We start from the raw sequence: 21812 nt of genomic DNA, 5'->3' as shown, positions 1-21812 counted from the left end.
TTAGGATATATAATTTCAAATTAGTTTTGGATGTCTGTAATATGTTAGCTTTCAAAATGCAAACTGACTCTAGTTCTTTTCTTGCCGATTAAAATCAAATTAAATCCTATATCCATTTTAATCTAGACATTCTTCTAAAACTACAATTAGCTGGTGCAATTTCTTTAGTGCTATTTAAATATATGAACTAAGAAGATATACAACCTTATGATAAATTATCTTCAATTTTGAGAAATTGATTTAACCATTCATAACAAATTTGAGTTAAAAATTAAGCATTCATTTAAGAACTTTTCTTTCAAGCTTTGATCATTATGTTATTGCATATTGGAATAGTGAATATTTGAATGCTGATTAACATACTATTATTAGTTTCAAAAGTTTAGATGTATAGTTGCAACACTGCTATGCTTTTAAGATCATGATATCTTGCTATTTCATAGGAATCGGATTGGCAATTCATAGTGGTAGAAAAAAATATTTTAGATGTGATTGGAGGGTTAGTGTCTTTAGTTATCTCCAAAATCCTTAATATTTATTTTAATTAAATAAAACATTTTTCAAATATTTAAATTTATAAGAAATAGCAATTATAAGTTTATTAGATTACTTATTTTGTCTATAGAAGTATAACTTGTTAATGAATTCATGAAAATACTTATTTTGTCTAGAGAAGTATAATTTGTTAATGGATTCATGAAAATACTAAGTCATGTATTTATAGTGGCAAGTCTTGTTAGGCAAGGTTTGCAATCTTGTAGACCCCCGTACATGGCCTAGGTTAGACTGGTGCATACCATGGATGGTAGCATACTGACATTCGATACACTAGTGCATATCGACTCTCTTGGAAGAGAGAGAAGAGGGGATGATGCCGGGGGAAGCAAGAGAAAGAAGGAAGAAGAAGAAACAACAAGAGGCAATAGAAGAAGAAGAGATACAAGACAAAAAGAACAAGGAGAAGAGGAGGAGAAGGCATACTAGAAAGAAATGGACAATGTGTGGCCAACGTTGGGCTTTAGGTGGTGAGCGGCTCATGAAGGAGGATTGATAGCGATGGGCTCATGGAAGAGAAGAGGGTGGTGGGGTCATGGAAGAGTGAGAGGGTGGCGAGCTCACAACTTCCTCTATGAGCCCTAACATGATTAGTTTTTTCTAATGCACTAGACTAGTCCACCCGAAATGGAGGTGGTCCGCATACTAGTTCGCACCCAGACCAGTAAATACCAGTTGGTACAGTCCAGTCCAAGCAAAATCACAAACCTTACTATTAGGTGTAAAGCATTATCATGTGCTCATCCCAAGAGTGAGACTTAATTGGGCATGACTTACTATGGAACCGTAGGCTTGAGACTTGATATTTATTATATGGTACATACCTTAGATTAATTGCTATGCGATCAAGCAAGTGTTCACGTACTGAACCTTCTTCTGGGTTGTAGGTAGCAATAAGAAGTGGCTTGCAAGGATGTTGAAAGCTTATTCCTTCTCTCTCCACAACATTAACTCCATCAGTTAGAACATTTAGAAGCAGATTACTGATACCCTCATCCAAAAGGTTTATCTCATCAACATAGAGGACACCTCTGTGTGCTTCTGCAAGTAGACCTGGTTGAAATGCTGTAGTTCCTGATTTTATAGATACCTCAACATCAACTGATCCTATAAGCCTATCTTCTGTAACACCAAGTGGAATCTGCAATACTTTATTAAATGGTGTTAGATATGTAAATGAACATTTATAATTCTATAATTAATATTAAAGTCATATGAGTAATCACCTGCAAGAAAGGTGTCCTAACAATTTGAGTCTTGATATTACCAGCAGAGTCATATTCAACTCGTTCAGCTAATCCATCTTCCCATCTAAAAAATTACCTGTCTGTTAGCGGTTGTAACCAATTTGAGCATCAAATAAATTACCATGTTGCATGTAACATAATATCTCATTTAGATATGAAGAACAAATTAATCACACTCAAGATATATAGTGACCGGAAATAAGATAGCAAAAAGCAAACTATCTCAATGACAGTTTCCATGCTATGTTTATCACTCACTCGTATTTGAACCTGTTTCCTAGAACTTGAAAGATCTTAAACAAAAAACTTTGATAAGATGACAAAGGATTAAAGACAGGTGCTCACAGGATGTAACAAGTCTTTTCAGAGTTACATGCAAATGTTGATGTTACAAATTCTAGATAAATTTACCAAAGATTTTATACTAAATATACTAAAGGAAATAGAACAATTTTTATAAGAAATCCAACCCTAATGTTAAAACCTGTTCATATCTACTTAGTTCCAAATATCACAGCAATTGTACCCTTTGACCTCACTCAAATCATTACATTGTTAAAACAAAAAATACCAATTAGTATAGTACGTGTAGTTATTAATATTACATGGTGTTACTAAATAACTAGTTGCAGTAGGTCAAATTGGTGCATTCCTAATATAAATTAAAAGTCAGGATTCATGATTAAGTTAAACTTGCTAGTTCATAACTGGATTTTTTTTTCTTTACTGTTTATTAAGAAATGTGTCACAGATGCACTGACCACTATATAGCAGTGCTCGGCATTTACAAACCATGGGTCTATGCAGTTTATTTAGCTCATTAAACCAATTCAAATGGACCAAAGCATGGTAACCTTACTCTTCTGGGCGATTGGGGTCTGCATTAGATATCGAACCTGCCACCACTTCAATTGGTGGAAGCATAGCATGTAATCCACGTGCCATCACTGTCTTTGCTGTTCCACGCTTACCTGAGATGGCAATACCTCCTATCTCACGATCAATAGCCCCAAGAAGTAGTGCTGTTTTTATTGCATCCTTTTCAGCAAAAGGATAAAAAGGTTAAAATAATCATTTTGAACTAATGATACATATTAAAATTTTAAAAAATGTAGCAAAAATCCATCTTGTCTAAAAGTATACAGAGATGCAGATGACAAAAGTAGAGGAAACTCCCAAAAGAGAGTTTACATAAAATATGTAAAATTTTATATGCTTGCATTAAAAAATATAATTCATTTTCTTTGCTTTGGTGGTTTGGTCAAGTACAGAGACAAAATAGTAATCCCTATGAGCATATCAGGCTAACTATAACAACCAGTAAGGTTTATTGGCATATGGTTCTTGTAAGGTTGACAAATAACAGATTGCATAAAATTGTTTAAAAATAAATAGGTAAATAATTATGTAAAGTAACCATTATGATTACCAGTATGAAACTTTAGGTGGTCAAGCTAGGTGGAGATGGGAATTGGTTTATAATTAGGCCTCACTGACAATAAGGAAAAGTTTCTGGAGAAACAGATTGTCAATATTTAAGCATGATCTGACAATATTTACAATTAGGCCTCACTTACCATTGAATCCAATCTCCAACTCTATCACAAGAAATCTTTAATTTCAAGAATTTTGCACACAATTGGGCTTTTTCTGCTTAATGCAATGCATAATTTATTCCACAAACACCAAAAATGTGGTGTCTACTGAAGCCATTTTGGCAGAGTTTTGGTTTGTCTAGTTTAAGAAAATCTTGTACTATCCAGTACAGTACTTTAAGCAAGTTCAGTAACAGAAAGCATTATGTTTCATTTCATTTCATATAAATGTCATCTAGGAAAAATGATTTTTTTTTGTAACAAATGCAAATGACCAATTAATATTATAAATAACATTCTACACTTATAAGTACTTATGTCACATCCTGGATTATTATTATTTTTTTATATATATCTTTTCACATATTTAGGCCAAGATAAACATCACTTTATTCATCATTCATAAACATTTATTATAATTTATTTATTACAATCCATTTATTCATTGAATCATAAAAAAAGTAAACATAGTGATATTAACTTCAAAAATCATCCAAGTGGCTCTGCCTAGCGGTAGAGGAAGGTCCGCTCTCCACTAGAATCCGATTTAGTACTAGAGGGAGGCTGCTCTGAAAATCAAAAACAAAGAAAATTCAGCAACGCTGAGTAGGAACCCCAAAAGTCAACTCAAAATGTATACATGATCAAAATTCAATCAATCATCCCATTAGCGTATATCAAGTACCCGAAGGAGCACTCCCCCAACAGCCGATGGAGAGGCTTTATCCTACGGGATGAGTTTGTGTTCTCTCAACAGCGGATGGAGGCAAACTCATATCACACTCCCAATAGCGGATGGAGTGGTGTCCCACACCCGCCAAAGTGGGGACACGTTCCTCCCAACAGCGGATGGAGGAACCGTCTAGCCGCCACGTCTAACGGCCCGCTAATCCCCGAAGGGAATCGCCCTACCTGCTCTCGACAGGAAAATAATATAATCTCACACTAGTCATGTCCATTTTGGGATGAAATAACATATTTAAAACGTTTCTTTCAAATATCATTAATATCAAATAATATAAATTAGCCCTCAATTGACTTGAACTCTAGTTTAATCGATTCAATTGAACTCGATTTACTAGAGCCTAACTGAACTAATCTCTAATCCTTATTTAACTGGTCTGGAACCACCCTAGACTAGTATAATTTAGACCATATTAAGTTCAATTTAGGTTAAACTAACTTGAATAAGTCAATCAATTCGGAATCACCCTGAATTGATCTAGACTAATCAAGTCTAGTTTAGTTCAATCAATATTTGGGCTCAAGTTCAACAATAATATTGGGCTAAATTGAGCCAGTCCATCTACTGGTCATGTGCATTATATATGATTGAGCATGCATTACACAAAACTGGCCCAGCCCTAGCCCATGGACTAGTCATGTGCGTCGCATGTGACCGCCCATAATGGTTGGGCAGGGGTAGCCTACGGGCCAAGGCCTAACCCGTTGGTTGGGCCTGGCCTGTGAGCAATTTCATTCCAATTATTGTTCAATTTCATATCATAGCATATACCTATTAACAATATAAATAAAAACATAATAATGCAATAAAAGATAAATGAGGGGAAAAACTTTAATACAAGGAAATAGCATTCTAAATTTGACTAGAAATCATAAGACATTAAAAGAGAGACTGGGAGATAATTTTTAATACAAGGAAATAGCCTTCTAAATTCAAATAAAAATCATGTTTTTAATACATATAAAATTTCAACATATTCTAGTCATATTTTAAATCATTCAGAATAATATATTTTAAATTTCAGATCAAAGAATATCAAAAAAGGATTTTAGATAACATATTCTAGTCTAACAAGATTTTAATCCAGACAAGATTAAAGATAAACTGTAATACAGAAAATATATCATATAAAACATATACATTTTTAACATATTTAATTCTACAAAAAAAACCTTAATCATGGGTCAAAGAATATTATGAAAACTTTAACTGATTACTTTAATATAAAAATTTTGACATTTAAAGAATTGATACACATTTTTTTAAACTATAAAACTTTCAACATTTAAAGAATCAAAATAGAAGCTAAAACTTTTAAATTTAAGAAAGGTAGGAAAACCTACCTCTCGTCAACAGGGTGTAACTCCTCGTTCTCTTGTCAACAGGGTGTAACTCCTCGTTCCTCCCGCTGCCAGGCTCGATTAGGTGAGGAACGAAGGAGAGAAATCTCTTCCCTTTAAATAAGAGGAGGTGAGCCTCTATTAAGGGAAATTCATTTTAATTTTCGTATGTATTTAATATAAATTATTTTTATTTAATATACTAACAAATATGATATCATCATATTTGGAATACTTAATAGTTATTTCCTTAATTCATATCAACAAACAAGGAAGTAGATTAAGATTTTCTTAAATTATAATAACAAGTAAGGAAATAAAATCAATTCCTAACTTAAATATTTGATTTGATTACAACTTATGTTACATGCAATGTAATCGTTGACTTTTTTATACATTGACAACTTTGGCAAAGTAGCAGCTCAGGTGTCAATTGTGTCAGTAACTGTTGGTTTCACTTTGAGAAAGGGATAGCCATAAAGAATAATGAAAAAACAAACAGTATGTCCCCTATATTCCTCTATTAGTACATTTTCCTTTGCTTTTCTAAATTTTTATATTTTTTTTCTTTTTTTTCCTTGATCAGTAATATTCTCTTACCTACCTATGAAAGTTTAGAAGTACCATGCATCTAGAGTAGTCCTGCTTTTACCGGGAACCGAAGTTAGGAGGCAAACAATGATTTGACAAATAGTTGGCACCATATGCTAAATACACAGATAATCAGAGGAAAACCGAAAGTTCGGAGAAACAGAGAGACAGACAGACAGAGAGAGAGAGAGAGAGAGAGAGAGAGAGAGATCTTTCCAAAGCATTTTACATGTGGTTGTTAGGAAGTCTTTGTAGAAAAACTTCATCAGCGCTTAAGATGTGATCTAGCCAATCACAAGGCAGCATGAGCCTTGGGAAAGTCATGCTGGCTCTTACCGTATAGAGTGGAAGTAAGATCATGATGACCATTGCTTTTAAGGCATGCAAAGAGAGTTTAAAAAGAGTTCTTATATCTTTTTGTTTCTCTTGCTGAGGTGTTTATAATCTTTTTTAGTACTTTTTCTTGTTGATCTTGTGATCTCAATCATCAGAACATTTTTCTTATATAGAACTCTTGTCAATTCAGAGAGAAAATAGTATCCTATTTCTCAAACAATAAATGTCTTCTATTAAAAGATGCAACCAACCACTAGGCTTAAGTCCAAAATGCATCTCATCAAAATAAGATTTATATGTTAACATTATTCTACAATATATAATAAATAAAGGTAAACAGAGTGTCTTTGAAGACTGATTGATGTTTTAACCATTTATATCCTACATTTGTCTGAATGATTTACTTCGTCTATCTCTTCAAGAAGCAAACAAGAGGCTCCACAAAATTTTACATAGATAATAATATAAAAGCTAATCATATAAAATTTTACATAGATAATCATATAAAATTTTACACAGATAATCATATAAAACTTTACATATTCTAGCATGCTAAGTTGCAATATTTATTACACATGCAAAATTTTCAAGGGAAAAAATCTTGTAACATACCATGCTAACATTTTTGTTGTATTTGACATTGAAACTCTATCTGAACAGCAGTCCACAAAGATAAACTTTGCCTTCAGAGAAAATTGTTTCAAGAATATTGTTTATCATCTCCTCCATTTAAGTCTTAGGTACTGTTATTTAAATTCAGTAAATCCACATCATCTCCCATTCTGTATGAACCTACCCTAAAGTACCAACTCTTGTTGTGAAAACTTTTCCTTTTGGTACCATATCAATTTATAGATGCAAGCTGCTTATACCAATAGTTTGATAACCTAAAAGTTTCCTGGTTCTCTCCAAATCTTGAAAAACATAAGCATCTTGTCCCCATTCTTTGTAAATAATTATGTCAAGATACTATCCAAAGATTCATGTTCTTTTAACACAATCACAATGCTACTGAGACCAGAATTTTTTGTGATGGTACAAAATTGAAGTACTACCAGCAGTTACCAGTAGAGAAATTCTCACTTAACAAGTTTAAGAAGGGTAACATAGATGTCTATGCTACCAGCAGAATGACAAATCATATTTTCTTTACCAAATTGCAAAAAATTACGATATTGTACATTGCTATCCTCCAGATGGACATTGTACCGTCATCTAGTTTAGTCCTGTTATTGCTGTATATTGTGGCCAAGAAAGAAGCAAGGATAGGGATAACTAGGGCCGGTCTCTGATGGGTCTCTAGACAGGCAAGCATTCAGAAAACCATCTTCACAAAGAATTAGTAGGTGCAAAATTTCAGTGGCCTCTAACCTAATGTCGAACTAGATTCTATACGACCAACATCCCAGCAGAACACTAACCAGCAAAACCGTAGTTTGCATGATTCATCTTGATAAAATACAAGAAGACACTGCCCTAACAATTGTCAATCTGGAAGAAGCAAAAATATGCCACAATCCCGAAGGGTAAAAAGAAATAATGAAAGAACAAAAGAAGCATTTGAATGCTGAGAATCTGTGTAGAATAGGGAACTCGTGAACCTGCCCAACCACAGCGGCCAAGGGGAAGAACTGCCTTCCATATTCCGCGCTGTCGATGGGCTTCTGTTCCGTTGCGGAGACAGCACCGTTGCTGGAGTCGATCGTCGCGGCGGCCGAGGCGACGATGAAGCGGCGAGGGGACGGCCGGCCTGCGGCTGCCTTACGAGGGCAAACGGATCTCTTGGTAGAGGGGAGAAGAGGCCTGAAAGATGAAGGGAAGATGATGGACTTCGAGAGAATGAAAGAGGAGGCGGCGGCGGCAGCAGCAGCCATTTGTGAGCTCTGCTAGATAGAATGGCCGAATGAGTCACTGTTATCAGCCTCCTCTTATCTTGGTTTGTTCTCTCGCGGCCTCGGTCGCCTTTCCCGGGCAACTCTCTTTTAGCTCTTCGTGACCAATGGCAGCACAACACGTCACGGAATGAAAAATAGAATCGTTCCCTTCGAGCCGAGTCATAACAGAACCGTTTCATCGACCCGAATCGCCTCGGAGATGGACCGGCGGATCAATCGTCCGGTTCGGATCGCAAGTTTAATACGATTTATAAAATATTATATGTTATATATAAAATAAAACAAAAAACAGATCATTTACTTTTTGATTTATTTCTTCGTTCTGTCATCTTTTATTCTTATTCACTTTCTTTGGTGTTGTTGCTTATTTGATCCTTTTTGTTTTATTTTTGGTCTAAGGATACGTTTCTTATTTTCATCCACATAATGTTATTAATAAAAAAGGTTTATTAAAAACAAAATTTCCAGTTGATCAACAAAAAAAAAAGTTTTCTTGATGGATTGAATGTAAAAACTTTTAGAATAGGAATATAATGTTCGGGTTTAAAATGGATATAATATCGAAAAACCATTCTTTATAGGGATACTTAATTGTTATTAATTGGGTGCAGTCAAGAGTTCCATATAATACAAAGTTGTAAAGAGAGAAGAATCGAAAGGCTTGGTCAATTTTACGAAAACAATTTGTTATTTGGAACGCTATGGATATGCCTCCAAACAAAAACCGGTAGCAAAAGAGATATAACTTATATAGTAAATGCCCAAGACACAGAAACAATTATCTTACATAGTTTTTAAGGCTAAAATGAAAGATATATCTAACTTTATCAGTGAACCACAAAAAATCATTTATCACCCAAGAGTGACCTAGGCATATCGATCTCCCTTGGTATTGAAAGGTATCAAACCAAGAATAAAACTAATTGTCAAAATCGATATAAGTGTCTCTGCTCCCAAATGAGAAATATAGTGTTGAGAAATACATGTTAATCAATTTGATTAATACTATTAAATCTTAGATTTTGATGATGAAATCAATTGATAAAGTTATGATCTAATAAGTATTTGAGTGATGTAGGACTAATTTTGATCATACAAAAATAAATTGATTGAAGTAGGAAGAATCAGACTTTAGGCTTAAGAGCATCATATCAGAGATTAGATGTCGGGCCAGAGGATTGGTCAACGTATCGGAAGATAGACTTCATGCCATGAGTTCAAGCATTGAGCTAGAAGGATCGGGCATTGTGCTTGGAAGATCGGATGTTGTGGGAGGTCAAAATGCCGATGGATCGGGCAGTACACCAAAGGATAGAATGATGTATCAAAGGTTCGGACAAAGGTAGTATGCAGCCTTGGTTGAGAGCACCACCTTGCTGCTCTCGGCCTAGCTAAAAGCTACAAGGAGCTCTCGACCATGGGGTGGCAACCCTTGTAGCAAAGTTTCCTAGCTACTAGGGGCACCCCTGGCTACTAGGGTTTCTTGGTCGTAAGGGTTACCTTAGTGGCCAAGACTCTTGGCTGCATGGGGCAAGTTGGCAACCTAGGTTTCCTGGCCGCCCATGCTAACCCTGTAGCTAGGGTTTCCTAGCTACATAGGTAACCTTAGGGGCCAAGGATCTCTAACCGCCCAAGGCAGTCCTACAACCAGGGTTTCCTAGCCGCATGGGGCACCCTAAGGTAGGGTATCCCAAAGGGCTACAAAATAATTAATTAAATAATTTAATTAATGATTATTATTATTATCTAGTAGTCTTACATGATGATGTATACATGTGATGTGTATAGAAGATGATCATAGATCATGTAATGTGATGTATGTGTATTATGATTATTATTATTATTGGAGCCTACGAGCCTCTATTTTTTTTTTCTCATTCATTGTCGGACTTGCATGCTTATGATTATATTGTAATTATATAAGGAGGTGCAACGAAAGCATAAAGGTGATAGTAGACCCACGAGGTCAAAACAGACGATCACGACATATGGAGATGCGTCGAGATATTGATGGAACCGACAAGGACGAGATGGACGATCATAATCAATGGAGATATACCGAAGCACACATAGATCATGATGTGAGTGATTGGGCCTATTGGCTCGAGCTTAATTACATTATGGTATGATCTATGATCATCTAGTATGATTGCTCATATGATGTGTAATTTCTTGTATATTTACTAGATATGTATATATATTTGTATGCGATATAGACATATATATATTAAATATGTATGTGTGTGACACGTCAGAGACCGAATCAAAATCTCCTCTCTCGATAATATTAAGTCGGTAAATGTGAAACAATTAAAATGACCCATGTGGCCTTTCATCGTTATAGAGAGAAATCGATTCCCGACATAGGTTGAGTTGATCGAGTCCCTCGAGGCTCAATTATATCATAATTTGATATCTTGCCTATCACATAAAGATGTCACTAATAATCTGATGACGTGGTATGCTTAGTCGAGTCCCTCGAGGGCATATCATTGAATCGGACTTATCTTATAACGATGGTGATGACTTAACTGAACATCATGGTTAGTCGAGTCTCTTGAGGCCATGGTAGTTCGGAGGTTGAATATGATGGGAATCATAAAGAGTTATGATCGACAAGAGTTGCCTAGCCTTTTAGGCTTAGCATGTTGGTCGTGTCTCTCAAAGTTATGTTAAGATATTAATTAGATCCCGATCCCCACTAGAGATTCGTTGGGTGTCTCCGATTCATATACAGGAGAGAGTTGTGTGTTTCATAAGAAAATAATAGGAGTATATTAAGATAAAAGTTCATATCTTGATTGTTTACTTTTTACAAAGTCTGCATATTATTTATTTATGCTCCATATTTATTTTCAGAAAATATTGCTTTTAAATCTCTTACATGACATCTTTGATGTCAACCATCATATTGGTCCAAATTATACGAATTGGCTTCTCAACCTAAGAATTATTCTCATAATAGAGAAGATCACATATGTCTTTAATATAGTGATTGTTAGAATCAAGAGCACTAAGAGGGGGGGGTGAATTAGTGCAGCGGAAATCTTTCTACGATTAAAACTGCGTTCGTACGATAAAAGTGATTTCGGTGTGAAAGCCGATTCTAAGATTACTTTAACTTAAGATCAAGCGAGATGACGTTAAAGTAAATCTATGAAGGCAGTTTGCAGTTATGATGGAAATCAGAATATAAGCGCAAACTGAAATACGACGTTCGTACGATAAAAGCGATTTCGGTATGAAAGCCGATTCGTAAACCACTTTAACTTGAGATGAAGCGAGATGCAGTTAAAGCAAAGATATAAAGGCAGTTTGCAGTTATGATGGAAATCAGAACGTAAGCGCAAACTGAAATATGATGTTCGTACGATAAAATTGATTTGCGTCTAAACGCCGATTCAGAAAGCACTAAACTTTGAAACACATTCGTAAAAGCACAGAAGGCAGCAAGCTATTGAGGAGGTTTGCAGTAAAGATAAGATGCTCAAAGTAAATGCAAACCGAGATTTAGAGTGGTTCGGTCAATCTTGACCTACTCCACTTTTGGCTTCCTCCACCGACGAGGTCACCGACGTCAACTAGAGGCCTTCCTTCAATAGGCGAAGGCCAACCACCCTTTTACAGTTTCACTCCTTTTGACGGGCTTAGGAGACAACCCTTACAGAATTTCCTTTCCTCTCTTAACAGATTAGAACTTGGAAGAAAAGAGGAAGAAGAACTTTCAACTCATACAACACTTTTGAGCTCTAAAAATCACAAAGTAAAATCAGAATTTCGGTGGTTTCTGGGTGCCCTTTCAGTGCTGAAAGGGTGGGGTATTTATAGGCCCCAACCTACTTTGAATTTGGAGCTCAAAGCTGTCAATTCCTGGAATTCCGGGATCTGGCGGTTGCACCGCCTAGTAGAGCTCGATGACTGAGCCTCTGGGCGGTGCCACCTCCTGTCAGGGGCGGTTGCACCTCCTGCCATAGCACCGCTCAGTCAGAGCTCAGAGACCGAGCCCAAACGGTGCCACCTCCTGTCAGGGGTGGTTGCACCTCCTGCCAGAGCTCGAAGACTGAGCTCAGGCGGTGCCACCGCCTGGTAGAAATCAGGGTCCGAATGGGTTGATCCATTCGGCCCAATTTGGATTTTTTAAGGGCCCAATTGCCCCAAGATTAAGTTAATGGGATCACCTCCCATTTTCAACTTAATCATTTTGCTAACTATGATATTTCCTAAGACATTTGCTGCAACTTGCTCCGGTGCGTCAATTGCTTCTTCCGGCGAACTTTCGTCGATCATCCGATGAACCCTCGGTGATGCTCCTGCGGACTTCCGGCAAACTCCTGGACTTGCGATGATCCACTTGGCGAGTTCCGACGAGCTTCTTTGGCAAGCTCATGGACTTCTCGGATTTGTTCCCGTAGAACCTCCGATGACTGTCCGAACTTCTATCGAACTCTCGAACTCCCAACGTGATCATTGTCTTGACTCCGGCGCAACTCCTGCTGCATATCTTATTTTCATCGTAGTTAATCCTGCACATTTATCTCAACATATAGATTAGATAACAAATGACAATTGACTTCATCATCAAAATCTGAGATTCAACAGTGATATCTACACCCAAGGAGGGGCAAGCGAGGATGAGATCACTTGTTATGTGAAGTATATATATGACTTCATTCTTGCTCAGTGTTATATGTGGGGCTCCATGACTCCCGAGTTACAGAGACAACATGAAAAGATGGATGCTAGATCTATTCTCCTATATCTTCATAAATTATTTGAAGAATAGGGAAAGACTCAACAATATAAGATATTCAATAGTTTTTTCCACGCTACGATGACTAAGGGGACACCAGTTCAGAACCATGTCCTTAAGATGATTGAGTGGATAGACAAACTCACAGGTCTAGGAATGGTCATAGTGGATAACTTATGTGTTGATCTTGTGCTTTAGTCCATACGAGATTTCTTTTCTCAATTCATCAAGAATTTTAATATGAACAAGCTTGAGGTGACTCTCATGAACTCCTCAATATGTTGAGGGAGGCTGAGATCACTATCAAAAAAGAGAAGCCAATTCTCTATGCTAGTGAGATTATAAAGAAAAGAAAGGTAGAAAAGTCCCTTAAGAAGGGCAAGGGCAAAGGCAAACCGGGTAAAGCAAAGGTTGCTAAGAAGGACCCGACAAAGGACAAAGGCCAGTGCTTCCACTATGGCAAAGACAAGTACTGGAAGAGGAACTACAAAGAGTACCTTGCAGAGAAGGTGAATCAGAAGCTTGAAGAAGCTTCAAGTATATTCATGATCAGTCTCCATTTGTTAGATTCTTATAATAATACATAGGTATTGGATACCGGTAGTGCTTATCATATCTGTAATTCGTTACAGGTTCTAGAAAAACCTAGAAGATTAGCGAGAAGTGAGATGAACCTCAAGATAGGTAATGAAGCAAAAGTTACTGTAGTGGCTATTGGTAAGATCACCATACATCTACTTAGTGGAGCTATTATTGCATTGAATGCATGCTATTTTATTTCTTTTATTATCAAAAAATATTATTTACATTTAATATTTAACAGTTAGTGGATATAAATTAGTTTTTTAGAATAATAATTATTTAATATTATTAGATGATAAGATCATCACGAGAAGAACATTGCATAATTGTTTGTTTATGCTAAACACTACTCTACACATTATGAATATAAATATATTCAAGAGAAAATAAGATGAGGTGAACTATGCATACTTGTAGCATTGTAGGCTAGCTTATATTCATGATGGAAAGATTCAAAAGTTATTAAAGGATGGATACCTAGATGTATTCGACTGAGTCATATGCAACTTACGAACGTTGCCTTCGTGGAAAACTAACCAACTCTCTATTTAGTAGAACTAGAGTGAGATATTGAGTTTTTGAAACTTATACATAGTGATGTATGTGGTTCCATGTCAACTCAGGTCATATATGGTTACTCATACTTCACTATTTTTATTGACGATTTCTCTAAGTAAGGACATATGTACTTGATGAAGTATAAGTCTGAAGTCTTCGAGAAATTTAAGGAGTATAAGAATAAAGTAGAGAACCAAACTAGAAAGAGTATCAAGACTCTTCGATCAAACTAAGAAGATGAGTACTTGAGAGTACAGAGTTTACCCAATTCCTCAAGGACCGTGAGATTCTATCCTAGTGGACACCTCCTTATACCGTTGAATCTCGGATTTTGATAATGAAACCAATTGATAGTGTTAATCTGATCTATATTTTGAGTGACGTAGGAAGCTTCGATTAAGGAGAGACAATTAAAGCAAGAAGAATCATGTTGGGCCGAAGAAAAACATGTTAAAAGATTGGACATTGTGCTGAAGGATTGGTCGACGTATTGATAAAAGGCTTCGGGCCATGGGTTCGGGTATTGAGCTAAGAAGAGCAGAAATTGCATCAAGGAAATTGGAGTTGCGGAGGTCAACTAGCTAATTGGGCAATAAGCCGCAAGAGAGGACGATGCGTTGAAGAATCGGATAAAGCATCGATGAACCAATGACATGCCGGACAATATTTAATTCAAGCTTTGTAATAATTATCTAGATTGAAGTAGGTTTTAAGTGTGCAGGATTAACTATGATAGTAATTAAGGCATAAAGCAAAATGAAGTCCCGGAGTCAAGAACGAGATTTTGTTGAGAGTTCGAGAGTTCGTTGAATGTCCAAGCGTTCGTCGGAAGTTCTGCCGGAATTGATTGAGAAGTCTAGGAGCTTATTAAGAAGATCGTTGTGAAGTCCAGGAGCTTGCCGAGAGTCTGTTGGAACATTACCAAGAGATCATCAGAAGTTCGTTGGAAGATCGCCGGAAGCTCACTTGGAAGAAACCTAGACTAACCGGACTTGATTTGCTTAGTGTATGTCTTAAAATTTATGGTTAGCATATAATTGGGTTAGAATTGGGCTAACTCAATTAGGGGCCAATTGGGCTCAAGTTTGGGCTGTGTTGGACCAAGAGAAAGGCGCAAACAATGACCAAATAGGTGGAACCATCGTGGCACAATCTTCGAGACTATGTCAGGTGGTGGTACCACCGAGACATAGTCTCCGAGACTGTGTCAGGTAGTGGTACCACCCAAACACAGTCTCCGAGAGACTGTCAGGTGGTGGTACCGCCCAGCACAAGCGGTGGTATCGTTAGGACCTGGGAAACCTAGGATAAGACACTTTTAGGCTCCAAGTTTGAATCCACTTGAGGCCTATAAATACCCCTCTCATTCCTAGTTAATACACACAAGAATTGAGAGCAAAAAAGGAAGAAAATGCTTTTGTAATCTTGTGTGAACTCCTCTCAAACTCTAAGTGTTAGTGTGGTTTAAGAGAGGAGTAAGTGGGGGTTGTAAAGGTTCTCTCCTAAACTTGTCAAAAGGAGAATTGAATTGTAAGGGTAGTTGATCTTCACCCATTGAAGGAAGATCGCTAGTGGATACCGGTGGCCTCGATGGAAGAGAAATCAGGAGTGGATGTAAGTCACGACGACCGAACCACTATAAAACTTGGTTTGCATTTCTATTCTTGCTATTTATCTTCACTGCAAACTGCCTTATTTGTTTTACTTCCATTATGCTTACAAACATGTTTTTAAGTTAAATATATTTCCTATACAGGCTTTGTCGATATCGATTTTAATCGAATGAAAGTTTTTCAAAACCGACGTTTTTATCTACTGCACTAATTCACCCCTTTGTGCCAACTCGATCCTAACAGTTGGTATCATAGCTATAGTTTTTCTTATTTAGTTTAACACCTAAGAGAAATGACTCTTTTCAAATTTTAAGAGGGTTACTCTATCATTCGTCCTCCCATATTCAATGAAATAAACTACACATATTGGAAAACTCAAATGAGAGTTTTCTTGATTTCTTTAGATTTCAATATTTGTAATATCATTGAAAACATATTTCAAAAGTCTTCTCTTCCAATGAACGATCGGAATGATTTGGAGAAGAAGACTTTTTCTTTAAATGCTAGAGCTATGAATGCTATATTGTGCGCCTTAGACAAAAATGAATTTAATCGGCTTTCTATTTGCGAAATGACTTTTGACATTTGGCACACACTCGAAATCAAACACGAAGGCACTGTTTAATCTCAGATTTTGATGATGAAGTCAATTGTAATTTATTTGATCTAATCTATATATTGAGAAAAGTGTACAGGATTAACTACGATGACAGTAAGACATAAAGCAGGTGTTGTGCCGGAGTCAAGATCGAGATCTCATTGGGAGTTCGAGAGTTCCACGGAAGTTCGAACGTTCGTCGAAAGTTCTACGGGAACTAACCGAGAAATCTAGGAGCTTACCATAGAAGCTCATCGGAACTCGCCAAGAAGATTATCGCAAAGTCTAGGATCTTACCGGGAGTCCGCCAGAGCATTGTCGAGAGTTCGTCGGATGTTCGTCAGAAGTATGTCGGAAGCTCGCTGGAAGAGCAATTGACGCACCGGAATAAGAAGTGCAATAAACATGTCTTAATTATCGTAGTTAGAGCATAAATTAAGTTAGGATTGGGAGATAATCCCACTAACTTAATTATGGGCCAACTAGGCCCTTAACAAGGTTGAATTGGGCCGAATTGAGCACCCAATTTAGCCCCTGAAAACATGGCCGACGGTGGCACCGCCTGAAAGGCAGTGTCCATGGTTTTCCGGACAATGGTACCATCAGCAGTAGTGCTGCCAGCGGTGGTACTACCCCTGTTCGGTGGTGGTACCACCCAGAGTCAAATCAACGGCGGTAGTACCGCCAGTATCCCAGATTCCGGGGATGTTACACATTTTGGCTCCAATTTTGAAGCCATTGAGGCCTATAAAAATCTCATCATTTTCTGCATGAAAGGGCACGAAACCTATTAGCATAATCTTGAGTTCTTGAGTCTTAAAGTGTTGTAAAAGTTAGAGTTCTCCTTCATCTCTTAGCCTTATAACCATCCAAGAAAGAGGAGTTAGACTTATAAGGGTTCATCTCCTAAACCCAAGAAAAGGAGACCTTGTCGGAGGAGGAATCTGAAAGTGGATGTAGGTTACATTGACCGAACCACTCTAAATTCTGGTTTGCTTTTCATTAGTGCAATTTACTTTAACTATAATTTTTTTTATAGCAACCTACTTCTCCTCCTCATCTTGCTTATGCTCTCATACGTTTCAAGTTACTATCCTTTCGATTCGAATTTCATCGAACGTATGAAATATTTTATACGAAAATCGAAGAAATTTTCGCTGCACTAATTCACCCCCCCTCTTAGTGCTGCTCTTGATCATAACAATTGGTATCAGAGCAAGGTTCACTCTCATTTGGTTTTAAACCCAAGAGAGATGACATTTGCCGATAACTAAGAGGGCCATTCAATTATACGTCCGCCCATGTTCAATGGGACGGATTACATATATTGGAAGACTAGAATGAGGATCTTCCTAATTTCAATAGATTTTGAGCTTTGGAACGTTGTCGAAAATAATTTTTAAAAGTCTTCTCTTCCAATGAACAATTGGAATGAGTTGGAGAAGAAGACTTTTACTTTAAATGCCAAGGCTATCAATGCCTTATTTTGTGCATTAGATAAAAACGAGTTTAATCGAGTATCAGTTTGTGAAATAGATTTTGATATTTAGCACACACTCGAAGTGACTCATAAAGGCACTAGTAGAGTGAAGGAGTCAAAAATTAATTTTTTAGTACATTCTTATGAGTTATTTCGAATGAAACCGAGTGAGACCGTTGGAGACATGTACACCCGATTTACGGATGTCATTAATGGTCTAAAAGGATTTGGTAAAGGTTTCTCGAATTTTGGACTAGTTAATAAGATTTTAAGTTCCCTTCCAAAAAGTTGGGATCCTGAAATAACGATCATTCAAGAGGCCAAAGATCTAAATAATTTTCCTCTTGAAGAACTAATTGGGTCACTAATGACTTATGAAATGATATGTAAAGCTCATAGAGAGCTTGAGGATACCCTTCCAAAGAACAGGAAGGACATAGACTGAGAACACAAGAAGACCACTTGAAAGAAAACTCAAGTGATGAGGACTTTGATGATAACTTGACACTCTTAATAAAGAAGTTCAAAAGATTCATAAAAAGAAATAAATTTAAAAATGATACTAAAAATAAATTTGAACCTAAGAAAAAACAAGTGATATGTTATGAATGCAATAAGCTAGGACACTTCAAGAGTAAATGTCCTCCTTTCATGAATTATTAAATACTTTTCATGATTTATTTGATGAATGTAAATTAATTAGTAGAAAATATAAATTGTTAAAAAAGGAGCATGCTTCTCTTGTTAATGATTTCGATAGTTTAAAAGTCGAGCACAATAATAGTTTAGCTCCATGTACGAAATGGTGATGAACTAGAAACATTTAGAAAAGACAACTTGCTACTCAAGGAAACCTTAAAAAAATTTGAGGTTGGTAGCAATTCCTTGAACATGATCCTTGCCAACAAGGGTCACGTTCATAGAAAAGGTGGAATTAGATTTGTGAGTAGTTCTCACCAAAATCTAACCACCTTTGTTAAAGGCCCTACTTTGCATATCTCACCCCGAAAAAATATAACTTTTGTTACAAATTTGGGCATATAGTTTATCATTGTCCATTCAAGAAATGTAGTCCACATAAATTAATTTGGATTTCTAAAAGTACCTCAAATGACTCAATGCAATATGATAAACTATGTAGATCAATTTTTGAGGCACCCAAGGTCAAATTGGTACCTAAAAATCATCTCTTTTTGTAAAAAAATGTACCATCACAAGCTAGAAGTAAGAGATGGTACCTTGATAGTGGATGCTCAATGCATATGACCGGAGATCCATCTCATTTCTCTAAGCTCACTAGCCTAGATGAAGGATATGTCACATTCGGAGACAACAACAAGGGTAAAATAATTGGCAAAGGAATCATAGGTAACAAATTCAACCTTCTTATTAAAGATGTATTGATAGTTGATGGTTTAAAGCATAACCTTTTGAGTATTAGTCAATTATGTGATAAAAGATATATCATTAGATTTGAATCTAATGTTTATATTATTAAAAAATAATACAAAAACACATATATGATTGCCCTAAAATAAAATAATGTATACACTATCGAGATTAATGATCTTTGTAATTAAATGTGCTTTTCTGTTTTGAGTGACGATGCTTGGCTTTGGCATAGGAGATTAGGTCATGCTAGTATGAATCTAATCTCTCAAATTTCATCTAAAGAACTTGTAAGAGAAATTCCTCATATCAAGTTCGTGAAAGATAAAAGGTAGCTTCAAACCTAAGAACTAAATAAGAACCTCTAGACCTTTGCAATTGATCCATATGGACTTGTTCGAACCAATTATTACAACAAGCCTAGGAGGTAGCAAATATGCATTTGTTATCATGGATGATTATAGTAGATACACATGGACTTATTTTTTGGCACACAAAAGTGAACGCTTTAGGTATTTCTCTAAGTTCTGTAAACTTGTTCAATATGAAAAGGGTTTTATGGTTTCGTCAATTCGAAGTGATCACGGTGATGAATTTTAAAACTATGATTTCCAAAAAATTTATGAATCTAATGGATACAACCATAATTTTTCTACTCCAAGAAATCTCCAACAAAATATAGTAGAAAGAAAGAATAGAAACTTACAAGAAATGATAAGAACCATGTTAAACGAACATAACCTACCCAAATATTTTTTAGCCGAAGCCGTAAATATGACATGCTATTTTATGAATAGGGTTCTAGTAAGACCATTACTTTCCAAGACTCCTTATGAGTTGTGGAACAACAAAAAACCTAATGTTTCATACTTTAAAGTTTTCAGATGTAAATGTTTAATTTTGAATGAAAAAGATGCCTTAGGTAAATTTGATACAAAATCCGATGAAGAAATTTTTCTTAGCTATTCCTTTGTTTCTAAAGTATTTTGTATCTTTAACAAAAGAACTTTGATTATAGAAGAATCCATTCATGTTATTTTTAATAAAATTTTCGAAGTCAAGAAAAATGAACTTGATGATGATGTTGATTTTGATGCCTTGAATTTAAATGAAACCCCTTCTCCAAATAGCAATTTGGATGCATCTTCTTCCGAACCTTCTTTACCGAAGGAATGAAGGTATGTAGATGCTCATCCTAAGGAGCTAATTATGGGAGAAACATCAAAAGAGGTTCAAACACATTCTTCTCTTAAAAATTTTTGTGCCAACACTACTTTTCTCTCCTAAATTGAACCTAAATACATTGACGAGGCCATGAAAGATGATTCATGGGTCATTGCAATGCAAGAAGAGTTAAATCAATTTGAGAGAAATGAGGTGTGGAAGCTTGTTCCTAGACCAAATGATCATTTAGTTATTGGTACTAAATGAGTCTTTAGAAACAAGGAAGATGAATTTGGTATCGTGGTTCGAAACAAGGCTAGATTAGTAGCCAAAGATTTTAATCAAGAAGAAGGTATCGATTATGAAGAGACATTCACTCCTATGGCTTGATTAGAAGCCATAAGGATGCTCCTTGCCTATGCTAGTAGTAATAATTTTAAGTTATTTCAAATGGATGTTAAAAGTGCTTTTCTTAATGGCTTTATTTTCGAAAAAGTTTATGTTGAACAACCTCCTGGATTTGAGAATGATAGTCTCCCTAATCATGTGTTTAAATTAACTAAAGCTCTTTATGGTTTAAAACAAGCCCCAAGGGCTTGATATGAGAGACTTAGTTCATTTCTTATTGAAAATAATTTCTCTAAAGGCAAGGTTGATACTACATTATTTATCAAAAATTTTAAAAATAATTTTTTTATTATTCAAATTTATATTGATGATATTATTTTTGGTTCCATGAATGAATCTCTTTGTGAATCATTTGCTAAAAGTATAAGTCTTGAATTTGAAATGAGTTTGATGAGAGAATTAGCATTTTTTTTAGGCTTACAAATCAAGCAACTAAGTAATGACATCTTTCTTAGTAAAACAAAATACACTTTAAAATTGTTAAAAAGGTTTAATATGGATAGCTCAAAAGCTATCAATACTCCCATGAGTACCTCTACTAAGTTAGACATTGATGAAAGTCGAGAAAGCTTTGATCAAAAAGCTTATAGGGGTATGATAGGATGTCTACTATACCTCACCGCAACTAGACCGGATATCATGTTTAGTGTAGGTCTTTGTGTTCGGTTTCAATCTAATCCTAAGATATCTCATCTTAAAGCAGTTAAAAGAATTCTTAGATATCTTAAAGGTACCACTGATATAGGATTATGATATCTAAAATTTGAGAACTTTAAACTAATTGCATATGCTGATGCGGATTTTGCTGGATGTAGATTAGATAGAAAAAGCACATCTAGAACATATCAATTTTTAGGACACACACTTGTTTCTTGGTCTTCCAAGAAACAAAACTCGGTTGCACTATTTACAATCGAAGCTGAGTATATTGCAGCTAGTGCATGTTGTGGATAAGTTATGTGGATG

The 21812-nt window shown here is 35.9% G+C and overlaps 1 protein-coding gene across 3 annotated transcripts in view; it reads right to left on the bottom strand.

Annotated features, from left to right (window-relative positions):
• The window catches only part of LOC103994816 (magnesium-chelatase subunit ChlD, chloroplastic), a 43546-nt gene extending 35178 nt beyond the window's left edge, over window positions 1-8368 (bottom strand). For all 3 annotated transcript variants that reach the window (XM_009415251.3, XM_009415252.3, XM_018830710.2), the window contains exons 1-4: window positions 8011-8368; window positions 2662-2840; window positions 1782-1866; window positions 1380-1696 (exon numbers count right to left, since the gene is read on the bottom strand). In XM_009415251.3, coding sequence (XP_009413526.2) covers window positions 1380-1696; window positions 1782-1866; window positions 2662-2840; window positions 8011-8283 — 854 coding nt within the window. In that variant the 5' untranslated portion in view covers window positions 8284-8368. The remainder of the gene's footprint in view (window positions 1-1379; window positions 1697-1781; window positions 1867-2661; window positions 2841-8010) is intronic.
• Between the last annotated feature and the right edge of the window lie 13444 nt (window positions 8369-21812).

Source organism: Musa acuminata, chromosome BXJ1-8 (assembly GCF_036884655.1).
Source record: "Musa acuminata AAA Group cultivar baxijiao chromosome BXJ1-8, Cavendish_Baxijiao_AAA, whole genome shotgun sequence".
Lineage (NCBI taxonomy): Eukaryota > Viridiplantae > Streptophyta > Magnoliopsida > Zingiberales > Musaceae > Musa > Musa acuminata.
This window is presented reverse-complemented; position numbering and strand designations above follow the sequence as displayed.